At 38.3% G+C, this 17,300-nt stretch overlaps 1 protein-coding gene across 1 annotated transcript in view; it reads right to left on the reverse strand.

Moving 5' to 3' along the window:
• Positions 1–17,300, reverse strand: part of MAD1L1 (mitotic arrest deficient 1 like 1) — a 380,568-nt gene that overhangs the window by 332,351 nt on the left and 30,917 nt on the right. Inside the window, exon 10 of the mRNA XM_056336428.1 lies at positions 7,422–7,508. Coding sequence (XP_056192403.1) covers positions 7,422–7,508 — 87 coding nt within the window. The remainder of the gene's footprint in view (positions 1–7,421; positions 7,509–17,300) is intronic.

The following is a 17,300-nucleotide window of genomic DNA, read 5'->3' on the forward strand; positions in this document are numbered from 1 at the left end:
AATTCATTCTGCCACCAATCTTCCTCTGGCTTCTCATGACTGCTCAGGAAGGCTCTAACGCAGTCCTAGCATTACAAATTAAGAGACAAAATGGTTATACAGAGTCTTGTTTGACTGTTGATGACATCATAAAACACTTCAAAGAAAGAGTTCAATAGCCATGGCCGGTACTATAAAATTAAGATACTATATGGGTACAAACGTGTAGCACGTGCTTTTGGGGGAGAGGGAACAAAAAAAATCTGAACAGGTACAGAGAGATAAGATACGAATTAATGTATTTTATCTGCCTTAAAAATTATTAGGTGTAGACTAGACAGGATATATGGAGTAGAGATGTTTCTTTTCATTCACATGGTCTTCTGGATCTGCATGTGAGAATATGAGAACCCCAGGTCACTGTATGAAGTGACTCAGCAGAACCCAAGCAAACACAGAGCTTCTCTAGAAACTAAGCCTAGACTTCTCAGGCCACATTCTTCTACCTTACCCATGGGACCATCCTTATGACTTCAAGACTGATTCTAAAGGGTTTTTTTATTACCAAACTGAAGGGCCCTCCCTCTTTTCCAACATGTATAAAATTTTTCAAGGCTTACTGTCACATTGCAAAGACAATAAAAGGCAAATCCCTAAGCACTAGAAATCTTACAGCACTGCAGTCCCACAGCTCTACATGAAGATAGGCAACAGGCTGAATTCATGATTTTACATAATAATACTGGTTTCAAAGTCGAATATTTTTGTACTGCTGCCTACTGCACAGCTGAGATTATAATTCCTCCCTTTGTATTCATATCACAAATACAACATGGACGTGGGGCACACTTCCTTTGGCCCATCAGCTTCATGTAAATCATTACTTTGATCTAGCATCTCTCCACTAAAAAGAACAAGATTACTGAAAACAGATAATAAATTCCGACTTCAAATTACTTTAATAATTCTAAATACTTACTCTAGTTTCCGAGAACTCTAGACAAGTATTAACATACATCTATTTCATCTACGATTTTTAGGAATTTTAGTCTCACAGAAGTGAAAGATTTATAGCACAGATGTGAGTCATGCATAAAAGAAATGCTAGGCAGACTTCTCCTTCCATAACTTTTACAGTGCAACACAGTGTCTGCTGTACAACACACCATCAAGAACAGTCTATGCTTCCTATCAAATGAACTGATTATTTTTACACATTTTTTTAGTGAATAGTACACACTGCTACCTGGACACCCAAGGGAATGCTGAACTAGCAACTCAGAGGAGGACTACTAAATGAAAGCTATTGTTCATTCTAGTAATAAAAAGTGCACAAACATCAGGGATGCTAGTAGGAACACCAAGAATCAATCACAATCCTGGAACAAGAAAAAAAAAATATTAAGAACTGAGGTAAAGAGCTTTTTTAATCATTAGAAGTAATCAGAGCACTGAACAGAGGCATTTCACAGATCATCCTTGAACATTCTCCAAGAAGCATAGTCAAACCTAAGGTAAGAAACCAAATACCAATATTTTCATGGTTTTGTGCTATACAGTTTATACAGAGCTCCAGACTGAAAAATAGGTACAATTACAGCTATGTCTGTCCCCTGTAGGCTTTTCTTTAGGCTTTATATGCATTTTTCCTTTTAAACAGAAAGAAACTAGTTCCATAAGCTCCAGAATCACCGTTGCCGGTTCTCCTATAGATTTCTGTCTCCAGAGTTGATACGGACTCATGCAGACTTCCATTTCTTATACTACCAGTATAAAAACGATACCAACAACATTACCACAGTACTACCAAATGCCACCAAAGCCTTTGCAAAACATGGTATAGCAGAAATTATGGATTGTGATATTACTGTATCAGAATAGTCCTCACTCACTGCCAGTCTCAAGGGTAAGGAGGCACAATCTCCCATAGGAGCCTCACTGTCAATGGGGTGTGACATCTGGTTGCACCAACAGCGTGTCTGGCCTGGAAATGGAGACCTGTTTTACTTAAACCTGCTGGAATTCATTATTTTTGAGACCTCTACTATCTGCCATACTTGACAGACTGTAACTAGCAAGTTTGGAAGTGTAGGATAGGCACAATCTCATCTACACACACAAACAAAGCACAGTAATAAGCCTCACTTCCTCAGGAAATCAGACTAAAACCAGCACAACCATGAAAAGCAAAGGTCTGGGCAAAATCCCATGTTTTTAGAATTGGACGCATAAGTCAACGTCTTGGCTAAATTATTTCTTGCCTTCCTATTTTCTGCTAGGCCCGAACTATGTGATAGAAAAAAATTAGAAAAGCTTTGTATCTACCCAATTAGAGTCACGAATAACCAGATGCTGCCCTGGAAGCTTACTATTTGATTATGTTTATTTGGAGAGAGTAGATTGGTCACTTAATGGGACACTATCAGCTACCTTCTAGTATAAAAATGCATGAAAGATCCATTTTGGAGAAAAGAAAAAGCTGTACCTACTAGTCATTTCTTCATAATATTACTCTATAAATGAATGCAGAACCTGCCAGAAGTTAATATTGCCCTGAAGCACTGTGAATAAACATTTGCCTGGTACTAGGTACACACACACCTCCACATATAAATCAAGGTGCAATGTGCCATATAGATGAACGGGAAGAAAAAAAAATCCCTACCTTGTCCTATATTAGGCATTAAGTGCTTCTTTTGATCACAAAATAACTCATAAAGCCTATTAAAAAGCTAGCACTTCTCTGTCAGATAAAAGACATTTCACTGTAATTAAACTTCTGCCCAACTTTATAGAAGATTAGGGGAAGAGTCTGACAGTGTCTATTTATATTTGTGACTGACACTCCTTGGGACATCCAAGGAAAACAGAAGACAAGCAATAGATTTACAACACTTCTGAGCTAACAGCTAACTTATGGAGATGGACAGTTATAAGCACATCATCACTCATTCATTGAGGTTTTTTTATTTCAAACAAATCCCTGCTGCCCAACCCAAAAGCATTTTTTGTTCAGTTTTCAATCTACATTCCCTTCCACGGTTTAGTTTTTTTATTTCATTTTTAAGCAACACACACAGCAGGTTGTTTGGATAAATCAGCTTTACATGATTTAATATGAATAAAGGTGGTAAACAACCATGTCTCTTAACAGAGCTCTGTGAGCACTTAGAGAAAGAAAATATTTTTTCAACTACACCCTATGTATCCCTTTTCCCATATGAAACTGTCAGAACATATGGCTGAGTTTCTGACACTAGGTGATGGGAATAAGCCAGCGGCTCCAGGATCCCAACAACAGAACCAAAAATTTACTGCTTTTCCATTTTTATTTGTATCCTTCATCCTGCTCAGTACTAACTTCACCTATGTGTTTCCTTGTATTTGACTTTCCACAAGATAACTCAATGGCCCAAAGTCAGTGTTACACAACAAGAGCAAAAGTAGAAGAGAAATTATCACTTTGGGAGGAAATGCAAGTAACCAAGAAAAGTGCATCTTCATAGCCTGTCCTTCAGAACTGAAGCAAAGATCAAACTGTAAGCAGCATCATTCCTTTGTGCTTGACAACAATGACGAGAAGGGAAGTTCTCTCCTAAATTTGAAATTCTAGAATGCTTTGCCAGGATTGTTTTAGGTAATCTCTCCAGAGACTCCAAATAGGCAGATAAGATGCTGGAAAAATAAATATGCTGCTTTTCTCACTTAAAAAAATAGTGTAACTACTACATCACTTTTCCGTAAGACAAAAGCTTATAAACTGCTTGGCCAACTTTCCATATTACAAGCTACAACTATAAACTATTCCTCGAAAAGTACATTTCAATGTACAATGCCTATAGCATTCACATTCTGGGCAGAAAATAATGTGCTTAAACTAACAATGCACAGTTAAACCAACCCACTAATTAAACACCTTTCTTTCATTGCCTTTTCCTACAGCAAAGCAGGTGCACTTCATGCTCTCAAAGTAGCCCTAAGCAATCTTCTTTTGAGCTTATAAACATTTGGATTGTTATCTATCTTTTGCAGTTACAAAGCTCCACAATACTTCCTGCTGTTACTGCTGAAAGTGTAATTTACTCTATTTACACAACTTCTAGCAACACACTCCAAAACAGCAGTGAGATTGCATCACGCACTATTAATGCCACTTCCAGCTACACTACTCAATGATCCTGAATCTGTGAAGAGGAGCTGCTGTGTATGTGTCCAGCACAAGACTGACCCTCCCCACCTTCTCCACGCAGCACCACAGGAAGCTTTATCCTCCCTAGCAAAAACAGTAAGCTCCAAGGGAGCCTACACAACTCAAACATGTAAACAATCACTGTTAAAAGAAATTGATTTAAACCCACTGTTCAGAAAATTCAGTCCTGTGGTTCTGTGTCTAAAAGCATCCAATCCAAACGATACAGTAAATATCATCTGCATCATCATTTGATCTATGGGATGCCTTGAGACACTGGCAATTGCACAGATTACACAAAACACAGATTGCGCTTCAGATCCCCAAGCTAGCAGCAGGGGGAATATCAATGCAAAGGCTCATTTGTAATGATGTAGCCTTTTTGTGGTGTGATGACCTCTATTGCCTGTTTAATAACAGAAACACTGGCTCTAAAAAAAACCCTAGAGTAATAAATGGAAAGCAGTTCAAGAATGGAAGAATGAGGCAAAATGAATTGTCTGTTTAGTGAACCCACATGCCATTTGGAAAATATTGTTACCAGTGTGTTTGTACACCATACCTCTCTCTCCATTCTAGATCAACTAAAGGACACTGGGAAGCAGTTGAGCTAGATCTGCCTCCAGTTTTACAGAAATGGATGGGACTTTACATAGCAAATTGTTCCCCTATGATACCTTTTCCATGCCTGGTTTGTTTTCTGAAGTCAAGACCTGCTCACATTCTGCTAAATTAGCAATTAACTTCTGCTTCACCACCAAGCATCTCCTCTTATCAAAAAGAAACTGGGGACTATTTGCCAGGCTGTGAGACAAACAGTAGAGAGCAAGCGTCTATCACAGTCACTAAACAATGTGCAAAAGGTATCATCACTGGGAATAAAAAACAAGACGACTGCAGCATAAAGACTGAAAGAAAGAATAATCAGCTTGCAAAAAACCCTTCCAGGCACTCTTCTGCCTGTGTTTAAAAGCTCAGTGACAACCAAACATACACTCACTGTACAAAGACTCAATGTCAGCCATTTAGGGAAAAGGGTCATATCACCATCTTTAACACCACACTCAAACCTCTTCAACTAAATTGAATTTTGTGCTCTAGCAACAGGTAAGCCAGGACTATCTGTGATTCCCCACTTCATTGCACTAAAATTAAATTCAGAAGCCAACTTCTGATGATGTTTTCTTCAGCATCTACCAAACCATTAATTTTAATGGAGAAAAGTCAATCAAAGCTTCTTAAGGTAGGCAAAAATTCTTTTGTCTTTGTACTGCACATTGCTGTACGCACACACAACCATCACCTTTATAAATCAAATATAGCACTATCAGTACTGAAGACAACACATTTCAACTAAGGGCAGAAGAACTTTAGCCGAAAAAGAACCAACAGAAAGCTGAATAAGTGCTGGGCTCCATCATTCACTAGAGGGAGTCATGATCACATATTAAGCTACTGTAATACACAGACCAGTCTGAACATAATTAGGAAACAAATAAAAGAGAAGACCATCAGCTAAATCTGGATGGCATTCAGGGAAAAGAGAAAATTAGATTTGCTTCCTTAACAAGGTTTTATTTCCAAAGACTCAAGACCTTCTCCTGGGAACCTTCAAATCATCAGTAATGAAAGGTTTTCAAAAATGTATCTTATTGCCTACATTTTAAGACAGAATAAGGTATGTGACAGAAGAAAGCTGAAATGATCAGTTTCAGAAATGACACACAGCATTGCATCAAGAAAACGTTAGAATTTTAATTTAAGCAGCTTTACAGCCCATTTAACTTGAAATCAAAAAGTAATCTTAATCATGTTTTTATTTTTAAACTAAATTGGCGCAATTACATCCAGCATGAACAGGCACTACCAAAAAGCTGCTTTTTCAACACATGATTCCCCTTGGCCATTAATAAATTCAGAAAAAGCATTTCTCTGACAGGCTGTGAGAAACAGCCTTAAAAAAAAAAAAAGACAAAACAAACAAAAAAAAAATCACTAAGTCAAACATTACCATGATCCTTTTATTTGATCATTTGATCAATTCTGGGTTTGAGGGTTTGCTTGGTTTATTTTTAATACATGAAATGTCTTTTTTTATATTGCTGAGATTTTTTTCCCTCCCTTAAAACTTCTTAGCAAAAACCACAAAACAATTTGACCAGCAGCACTCATGGGAATTTACACTTGGCTAACAATTTTACAACTGACTAAACAGTTTCATTAATAGTAGCAGCACATGCAAAGCTTTTAACACTCAGCTTGAATCCTGCCCATTATTAGAAAGGCGGAGCCCACAACACGATCATCTCTTGAACCAAAATCTACCGCATACCTCGGGAGACACATCAGCAAATGCAGCCCAATAATAATGCTTGTCCAGTGCTCAATTACACAGTATTTGACTGCTTTACATTCAACATGTTTACACCAAAGGTTGAAATCCTCCACACTTCTGTTGCTTAGACAATTCATCTAACACCTTGGGAATGCAAACAGTCCAAGAGCCTTTTTGAAAGACTTGAGGTACCGTTTTTAACAAGAACAGACAATGAGTTCCTAAAGGGAGGAAATAAAACAGTGTGGGAAGTAAGAATATGTGCACTGAGGTCGAGAAGCACTTTCTGGCATGCCGTGGCACTGTGCTAAGAAAGGCTGTGTGTAACCAATGCACTCCGGAAAGTTAAGCTCTGGCAGACAAACTGATTTCCCCTATTAGGTATTCACTGCCACACCAGGCCAAAGGCTTAAACACCCTCTACTTTTAAACACAGATCTCACTCTATAAACAGACTGCTCCTCCCAAAGTCTAGCAGTAATTTGCCACCAAAACTGCAAACACACTTTTCCATCACCATCCATACAATCTGGTCTTTTAAGCAGTAAAATCACAGCCCTCAGGGCTCTTATGCAAGCACCCAGATGACTACTTTGCACATTCTGCTGTGACATTCCCTTTCCAGATGAAATGGTCTGCGAAAGCAGCTCACTTCCCCTTACAAACACTTTAGCTCCTAAAATAAAGCTGGATAAATTTCACTGCACCTGCCCATGGTTGTTGTTTTTCCTGCAAGGATTTAAGCAAGCAAAATGGTCATCTTCAACATGGGAAAGAACAGAAGATAACATAGAAGTCTCCATGGAACAGCAAGGAAATCTAAAGAGCCGTTCTCTCAGTTTGCAGTGTTTGTTTTCTTTCTACATGCTTTAATATAGCAGTTCCTTGCTACCAGCATCCACTATTGGTATCACTCACCTGTTCATGATGGTAGAGTTCTGCTCCTTCAGCACAAGCTCCCTTTGCTGCAGGGCCACAATTTGCCTTGAGAGATCATCAGGTGTCCTACACAATTAAAACAAAACAAACTTTTAACAAATTATTGGTTTAAATACTATGTTCCATACAGAGCCATAAGAAAAGGTCTCAACAAAAGCAGACAAGGCAATATCACAAGGCCAAAGTTGCTGCAGTCCCTTAGAAAAACACAAGGTTGCATCCTGTCCAGCTTACATAAAAGGCTGTTTTATTAAATGCTGTAATCATCATCCATGTCGCAGCATCTCACCATCGTTCACTTCAACCCATAAATCAACTCTAAAGCTGTAGAGTCAGCAACACCAAATTTCTCAAAGCAAGCACCCTGTATAAACATTCGTATCAGATGAACAGACAACTTATCACTTCAATACATAAAACTTTTTGTTTAACATACATAGGAATTAGTGTTCACAACCCATCCCCCCTATCCTAGTGCTCAGCACAAATACACAGGCGTGAGCACACCCAGCATTGCTCTAATCATTGCTCAACTACAGAGTCTCAGTGGAGCATGATCACAGGATTATTAGCAAGAGGGTAAGAAAAGGAGGAAGTAAATTTACATAGACTGTACATTTCAACAACTCTGGCTACCACTGAATACCCTTTAATAGTGTAGAGGTTCAGCTACACCACAGGTGTCTCAAAGCAGCGTTCCCACACAATTATCAGTGTGCTGACTTCAGAGTCCTTCATACAAGCGCTGACTCCAGAGTCATGGGGGAAAGAAAAAGAAAAAAAAATGATCCATCAGCTTTAGATTACACTTCAGATAACATTCTGATAACCTTTTCTTGTCGAAGAGATCAAATATTTCTACAAATCCACTAGCAACAGCTTTTCAGTTGTTGGGATAGGTTTATTTTTCCATCAAATCCAATGATGAATTCTTAAAACTAGTGGAATAGGATCAAGATAACTCTAGTCTAACAGTCCCAGAAACCACTATCCCACATCAACAGTCTCTGCAGGAGATAACTGTTCTTTTCAGAGACCTCTCCTTAAATTGTGAGTGTAAGAGATTCAACTCTAAATGAAAGCAGCTTATAAAAAATGTTTCCCTTGAGCCACCAGAAAGGGTTTCCCATCCCAAAAGAGGAGCATCTGTATCACACTTCTCAAAGGAAAGAAAGCTGGAAAAGGCTTCACAGTATATGCTGGGTACATCCTTTTGCTGCAGGAAGATGCATCACCCCCCAAAGGGGAAAGAGTGACCCAAACCTTGAAAGGGTTTTTCCATAGGGAGTGAGTGGTAAGCTAGTTTTACAGAAGTAAAATCTGTGGAAACACATTCTGCCATGTCCCCCAAGATGGAAGTCAAGGCTTCACTGTTGCTGGCAGATGAAATTAAGCCTGGTCAGATTTTACGTTATTCAAACACAGCCCTGGAATGAGGTTCCTGCCACTCCAAAAACTGGATAAGTAGAAGACGTGCCTCTAGCTTGACCACTGAGATTCTGAAAGAATCTAGGACTAAAGAAGTAATTTCTCTGATGATACTACTTTTTAGCCAGTTATTCACCTACAGAAAAGGCATTACTTTTTCTCTTTAATCACCTGCCACTTCCAGTCAAGTGAAAAATCAGTTAAAACTCTGAGCTGATGCAGATAGTCAGGATTCAGTCCTGGCAATCCCAATTCAAAGGTTCCTGCTTTTTGCTTCCAGAATTGCACACTTGTAGCCCTCTTCAGCAGAAAATTTTGAAGCCTCTAATACTGCTTGTGTTACGTGCAAGTCCTGACAGCTAATGCATAATAATGCAGATGAACATGGTCTCCTCTCAGACAATGCAGATATATATTGCAGCAAAGAAATTGTTAGAACAGGATGAAACACTGTCCTTCAAAGGCATCACACTCAGTGGTCAAGGAAACTACAAGAAGAAACCAAGACACCAGCCTGGAGATGGCTTGACTAAAACATCTATAATTCAAATTCTGGTAGCAGAGACAAGTCAATTTTAAGCCAACAAGCACCTGGGTTTTAAAACGTGTTGCAGCACTAGATAAACATTGCAAAGTCCTATAGCTGAGCCTGAGGGGATTCTTAATGTAAGCAGTTCCTCATCTCTTTACAGAGAGCTACCCAATGGCTGGGCATTAGAACAAACGCTGCAGAACTAATTCAACCCAGTCTGATGCAAGCCACATTTCCACATAACCCAAGAGCATGAGTAACACAACACTGGTTTCTTGGAATCTCAGCTCTGAAGAGCTGAAATCTAACACTGCTCTAATTTTGTTTTCCGAGCTAGAAGACTTAGGTTCTTTCTAAGAACTAAATGAAGAACTAAATGATAACATGTGCCAGAAAGTGGAAGACCACTGCTCCACAATGTCTGTGGAGGGGGGGTTGGGGAGTAACAAAAATCCTACAAGAGAAGTCTACAAAGCTACAATATAGTTTCAACAGAAGGAAGGAAGAAGCTTTTGAAGGAAGCAGACCCTCTGACTCAGATAGCTTTTTTTCCCATTAATTAAGGAAGTAGATGTTCTCTTTCTGCAGTAGTTTCTAACTAAAAGAAATAGCTAGAGTTAAGGTAAGGATAAAGGCAACTTTTTATTAGCACTGATGAGAACAAAAGAAAAAAGAAAAAAATAGTAGTCTCGTGACTACTAGGGTCACGAGAAGCTAAAAAACAGAAAACAGCAGCAATGGACTGGGTATGCTTAATCTGTTTGGCAAAAAGAAGCTGTAAGCAGACACACCAACTTCAACATGGACAATCTTTGTAAAATCTAATGCCAAGTCAACAAGGCTCTGAGAACCGCAGTTCTAAGCCTCTCATAATTCAACCAAATATAGCAGATTTATCACAAGGATACTAAATATCAGTCATCTCTCTGGCCATGTTCAGTGCCAGCCCCCAACTCTAGTATTTGGTTCCTACTCCCTGCACCAATGAAATAATTGCACAATTTTTTTTAATGAGCAAAAGAATATCTTTGCCTTGATTTTTTTTTCCTCATTTTCTCAGAAGTTCATACCATATTGTATTAGGACTGAGATCGAGAACTGAAAATAATCCAATAGTAAAATGAGACAGGACTATAAAAGCCACAGATTTATACTAATGACAGCTACTGACAGATTTCCAATAAAAAGCAATCATCCTCATCTGTTCAGCAATCCAAATCAACAATCAGCTTCCAATCTCAGTTTCAGCAATTGGCAGCTTTAGGTTTATATTTAGTTCTGGAGGATGTTTTATTGGCATTAGATACTTCCCCCCTCCCCCCTGCCCCAAGTGGAGCAGCAAAGATATATAACAGAAAATAAAGGTAACAAGTATTAACCCCCTCTAAAGAAGAGTTCACTTTCTGGAAAACTAATTCATGTCAGGTGTTCAGAGACACAGACACCCTGTGCATGCACTGTACTGTCAAATACCTTTACTGAGAGGTTTCAAAGCCTGTTTCTGAGGTCTACATCCTATCCTGATCACAGACGATTTGGCAAAAGCCAAATTTACACAGTTCCAAGTAGAGGAATGACACTGCATGCACAATGACAATAAATCAGACTAGCTTTCAGTTTGAGGAGAATTGGTCAACTCCCCAAAGCACTGCAAATACCAACCAGCCCTCACTGCTGTAAACAGCTCTCTCATTTCACAAGTTTCTGAAAACAATGCCGCATGAAAAGAGAAGTCTGTCAGCCCCCAACACACACTTAACAAGTTCTGGCCTTGACAGCCTCTGTCTGATGGACTAGCTGTATATCTGTGCATAATTTTTGCTAAACCCTATCCATTCCCTATGGAACAGCTGATATCAAAACCAGTATTAAAAAGCTAAGAAGTCTGCTTTATAGAGTATGTGTATGACAATTCAGCTTATCAACACTATTTGAATCACCACAGCTACTTTAGGGAAGTTTGAAACTTTGTCCTCCTCACATAAAAATGCCCAGACCTCCCTTTCTGAAAAGCTGCTGCTTTGTGCACTAGCGCTGTTGGCCCTGCAAACAAGCAGACATCTTCCTGCCTCAGGTAGCAATGGAGCCCAATGGAGCCTATGGAACTACCAAGAAAACCCCACACCTAGTTTGCGTCAGCTGTGCAAAATCCTGTAGGTGAAACACACACATTTAACGGTAGGATTCAAGAGCAGCACATTATTAAAACTGAATTGTATGCTATCCAATTATAAAGACAACGTGAAGAAAAAACGACAAAGCGGTTTCCAAAATGCAGGTGCAGATTAAACCACTGACTTCAGTTCCTTTCTCCTGGGTAAGGCACAAGTGGCCAAAAGCTAGAATATTCTTCCTCTGTCCCACCATCCCATCCCAAGAACACATTTCATTCTTCAACACTTAAGCAAAAAAAAAATTAAAAAACCACAAACAACTGCAAGAATTCAAGCCTAAATTTGAAACAAGATTATTTCTCCCCCCCCCCCCAAACAGGCAAATTAGTCCAGCATAGTTTAACAGCAGAGTAAGGAAGGAGAGGGACAAAACTGCTGTTAACCAAACCTCTTTGACTTCCTTTGAAGTGCAGATAATTTGAAAAGGAGCAGTTTAAGAATGATAAAAACTTAAAATTGTTCAAATGAAGTGAAAAATTAACTTAATAGGATGCCCATCCAAGTCACTCAATGATTTCCAAGTACCCACTGGCACACTCCTTTAACTTTTAACCAGGAAAACGGCTTACGCAATTTTTTTAATGCCTTTTTTTTTTTAAAAGGCATACAATTATGCTGACATTTCATAGGCATTTGCTAGAAAGCTCTGTTGAACTGTCCTGGTTAAGGATCTATTACCACTTCAGTATAAACTATGACAATTTCACACTGAGAATTACCTGTTGAAGTAATGTTAAACCAAGACTCAGTAAGCAAATGAAGATGTTAAAGTAAAAACTGGAATATTTTTTAATTTATAACTTACTAAAACATCAACTTCTTATTGCTTCTATAAAATGTTTTAAAATTCACAGCAAAGAAAGACGTTTGATTGTAGCTAGATATCTGGCATTACATTTTAACCATGAAAGTGCAAGACAAATGTAAAACTAAATAGAAAACCAGGCACAGCTCTGTTTGGAGGACTAAGTTCTTCACTGCTTTTTTTTTGTAAAAAAAATACATTTGCTTGAAACTACCAAACTAATAACACACTTACAATATTACACCCCTCAACTAGTTATTTTTGGAAGTCTGTTGAATTAACATTTCTCTCTATAGGTTTACCTCTGTGACACAGATTTGGTTATCTCAACTAAATCACATTAAAATGGAACATTCCCAGATTTCTGGCACAGCATTTTAGGTGGATCCATAAACTGGTTTACACTTAAGCATAATCACCTGACAAAGACCAGAGACAAAAGTCTTCACTAAAGTGTCTGTTAGGAGAATCAGGCACAGAAAGGGAGGGCACATCTGCTTCTTTCTCTTCAATCAAAAAAAATTTTGCAGTGCTTTTTTGATTTTGTTTTGGGGTTTTGGGAGTTTTCTTTGGTGTCTGGGTGGGGGCGGTGGGGGGTGTTTGTTTGTGGGTTTTTTTTTAAAGGCAGTCTCCTGAAAGTATAAAATCTGGATTTTGTTCCTTATCTATTTTCATATTACATATAAGAAACACAACTAGATTTTTAAATTCTCCTCTCCCCAAGTAGGGCCTTTTCTACTTTTAAAGAAGAATTTAATCTTCTTCCTAGGCAGGAAAACAGCAGCATCTGAAGAACAAACAGAACGATAACATGACAACAACAGAAGATTTCTGGAAAGGCATTTTAGTTGTTTTAAATATTTCTGTGTGATTAGACAGGCTGTGGATTGTCTGTAATAGTCTCTTCCTGTATGCTTGAAGTGAGTCTCCCAAACATCCTTTTTGTATGTTTGAGCTCTACAACTGCTTTAACTCCTCTATCTCTGGTTTACAGGCCTCCCGCTTATTTCTTAAACTTCACCAGCAAGTCCAAAAGCAGCTCAATTCCTCTGATGACCTGCCCTTCAAGAAAGTACAGCAAATAACAATAACCACAGCAGCACATACAGACTTCCCCAGACACAGCAACACAGAGACCTCAAGTTTAACTTGGTCATAGTAACTCAAAGTTTGTATCAGAAAACTGCAACTTGAGCTCAACAACCCTTTCCCCTCGAAATAGGCACCACCTCCCTGGGAGGATACCTTAGCTCCCCTTCACCAGACTAGCGGAAAACATTGCCACTAAAATCTGGTGTCCAGGCCTGGAAGTTCTCAGAGTTAAGTTTCACAACAGTACTCTTACAAAAACGCCCCTTCAAGCTCTGGTCCAGGTAGTTACATATACTTGTTAATGTCTTCCATGTCTACCTCCTCCCTTTCTATTGCTAACTACATTAACTAAACCATATGTTAAGGAATCTGCTACACAGTGTTCACAAAAATAAATTCTCAAAATTTCCTAGGCAATTAGGACACATTTAGTATTTTGTAACGCTTTTATTAAAATGTTTTGAAGAGCAATCACTTACCTTTATTCATTCAAATGAAGGTGCTCAGAGCTGTCAAAAAAGCAAAACTAAGGTATACCTTAGACTGTTTCTCCAATAAATTGCATGCTTAATATTTTACATACAAAGTAAATGGAGGAAATATGAAGTGTAAACTGAAAGCAATAAGCAAACTCAGCTTCTGAGGTTTCTTTCATTTAGGAAAGAAACCTTATATTTCTGTTTAAATAGAATCAACAAATCCAATTGCTCTTTACCAAAGCAAATGTCCTCATTAACCACTCTAAGCAGAAGAACAACTTATTCGTAAGAAAGCATTTTAAGTATCTATAAGTGTGTTAACAATTCTAAAGGCAACTGATATGACTCCTTTGAAGCAACTGCAAAATTAGCAATTACTCCAATCCAGCCATAATTTGAAGAGGGGAGGGGCGGAAAAAGGAAGAAAACCATCTTAGATTCCAATCAATTGAATTTTTGGGGGTTTAATGAAAAGTTTTTTCCTTTCAAAATTATCAATATAGCATCATAAGTAATCTTCCAAGTTTCATTTCTACTTTAAAGATACATTTAAGAGCTCAACAAGATTAACTTTATCTTACTTTTGAAAAAAAATGAATCATTTGGCAGGCATTTCAACATCCCAAACTTCCTTCTCATCCCTATCACTGCTCTAACAGCAAGCACAGAACAAACCACTGAAACCTTGTAAGCACACACACTGCATAGTTGAACGTAACCTTACAAGTGAAAAGCTTTAATAGATCTCAAGGAGAAGGAATGTACACATAGCGAAGCTGCTGATTTGGAAGGTAAGATAAAAATAGATTTTTTTTTTTTTTTTTTTTTTTTTTAATCTTCACCCAGAAGTCAGGTCATTGCATACTGGCTCACATGATATGCAATTTAGAGCTTTTGAGAGGTCATGGTGAAACAAAAGCAATTTTCTATAGTTTGACTGAAAAAGTGCTAGAGCACATAGCTCAGCTTTTTACACAGCAAGCCCAGAGAGTGTTGCCTTTCCAAAAGGGGTCCAGCTCACACAAATCATCATTGTAGATTTCCAGGCTACTCTTCTCCAGGTGCAATTCAGTGAGAACAGCAGAGCAAATCTAATTGCCTCTGCCACTGCAGTGGCAGTCACCAGCTTTGCTTCGTTCATTTTCTGCCACTGTAGGTCTGAATCAGCTTGCTGAAATTCCCCCTTTCAACAAGAAGCTGTTAGCTGGCTCGGCTGTCTTCTCATCAAAACATATCCTCGAGCTCTCATTGATCTTACAGTGCTACACTTTATGAGGGGGGCTCAAGGGCAAGACACGTGAACTGTCAGGCTGGCTCTCAAAACTGGCAAGAAGTCAGGCTGCCTATGTTGCAAGAGATCCACCATCATGCCATCATTTTGGGGTTTGGGATGGATGAGTAATTGTACGCTCTCTCTCACAGATTTTAGTAACTGTCAAGACCAGACTTCGTTAAGAGTCAAAACTAACCTACACTTTTAACAGAAAAAGATGTACTACCACAAAGAAAGTAAGTAAGTAGCAAGGGAAACAGTTAACTAGAAAAACAGAATACACTGTCTTGAGCCCTTACTAATGACAAGTATATCCCCATACAAGTTCAATTTGTATTGCTGCTAACCCACAGGGATGTCCTTTAATTGCTCTGCTGTTTCACATTACAGCACAAGGCAGACCAGAGCAAAACATGCTTGGCTCTCCACTCTACTCAGCTGCCAGCCACTCTTCAGGCTTTTTGGCACAAAAGATAATGGTTTGTAGCATAAGTAAGGAATAATAATAATAAAAAAGTACCAACTCTAAAAACTTACTTATGCTTGACATTTTCAAAACAATCAAAGCTTGCTTTGCCATGCCCTGTTCTTGACTCTGACTCTCTCCTTCAACAAAACAAAAAAAACCCCCAATCTTCTTGGTATTATGACACAGATTAAATCAATTTCTTCTTGCAGTATGCATTGCTATGTCTCATCTCACAAGAGCGGGGTGGAGGGAGTGGCAGCCCACATATTTCAATCATACTATAACACAAAAGAACTTTAATTTGGCTTAAACTCAGTTGCATAAAATGAAACAGTTTATAAAGGCAACAATACGCCATTTACAACAACTCAAGAAACATGGACTGTATCTGCAAAGCTATTAAATACTCCGTATCCTATGTTTTTCCAATGTAAGAAAACAAGGAGTTCTTAAGGTCTTCTCTTTTTCCTTTTTTAGGGTATCAAGGAAGCACAACAAACCTATTGTACTTAATAATCCACAAGAGCCAGTGTCTTTGAAATGCTTTCAAACCATTGCTCGGTATGATGCAAGGAAAATCTTAGGTCTCTAGCAACACAGACTTCCAGCAACAGCATTTTTGTCAAGTCAGTCAGCACTGCCCACAGCACTGTATTCTCCATCCCACTCTTCCCTAATTTTTTACTATCTCTCAACACTGCTCTATCTCTTATTAAGGAAAAAAAAAAAAAAAAAAAAAAAAAAAAGTCCAATATTAAGGAGGGCAATCCTTAAGTACCTTCAGGATTCATTCAAAATCAGTTTGAAATTCTAAACCAATTATAGCCTTGTACTATTCAAGGCTCTAAGATGACATCTGTGGATAACAGTTCTTTCTGCTTAACTTCCCCCCCCCCCCAAAAAAAAGCCAACACAGAGTAGAGATCAAACAGAAAATTTTAAAAACCCACAATTTTTTAAAGTACCTTTTAGCTATTTACCAGCAGTAGCACAGAAGTAGTGAAGTTGGAAATTATCATTAAGAATTTTCAAGAATTGTTGCTGCTCACGTACTAGAGTCAATATCAGCATGATCTTTACAATTAAAGAAGCAAATGTTTTTTTCTCAATTTGCATGAATGTAATTATATATTAATGACAGCGCTGAAAAGAAATTATTGTGGCATATAATTTCATATCTACTGCCCTTAAGATTTTCAGCACAAAATGTAAACACATTTAATAATGTAATGTTTCATTTTACTGCAGCAGCAGCAAAAGCTATTTTAAGTCTTTTACCCCACCATGAACTTAATTTGAGGAAAAAAACCCACAGCTAAAGGGAAAAATAATGTCACAAAATGAATAAAGTAACTTATTTCAGGAAGTCTTAACTAGGGTGGTTTTTCCTATAGTTTTCATTTGTCAGAGGGGTTGGAACAATCACTGTGACAATCCAGAGCTGGGCACAGAGGACAGTATGAACTACTTGCTGGCAAAAATTAGGCAAAAATAAAGGCTTAACATGGGGGCTGGGGAGTGGTGGGTAAATCAAACTAATCTAAATAACAAAATTACAGCAGAATACCAATTATTTATTCTAACCGCATGGGTATCCCAAGATTTT

This window comes from Falco biarmicus, chromosome 4 (assembly GCF_023638135.1).
Source record: "Falco biarmicus isolate bFalBia1 chromosome 4, bFalBia1.pri, whole genome shotgun sequence".
NCBI lineage: Eukaryota > Metazoa > Chordata > Aves > Falconiformes > Falconidae > Falco > Falco biarmicus.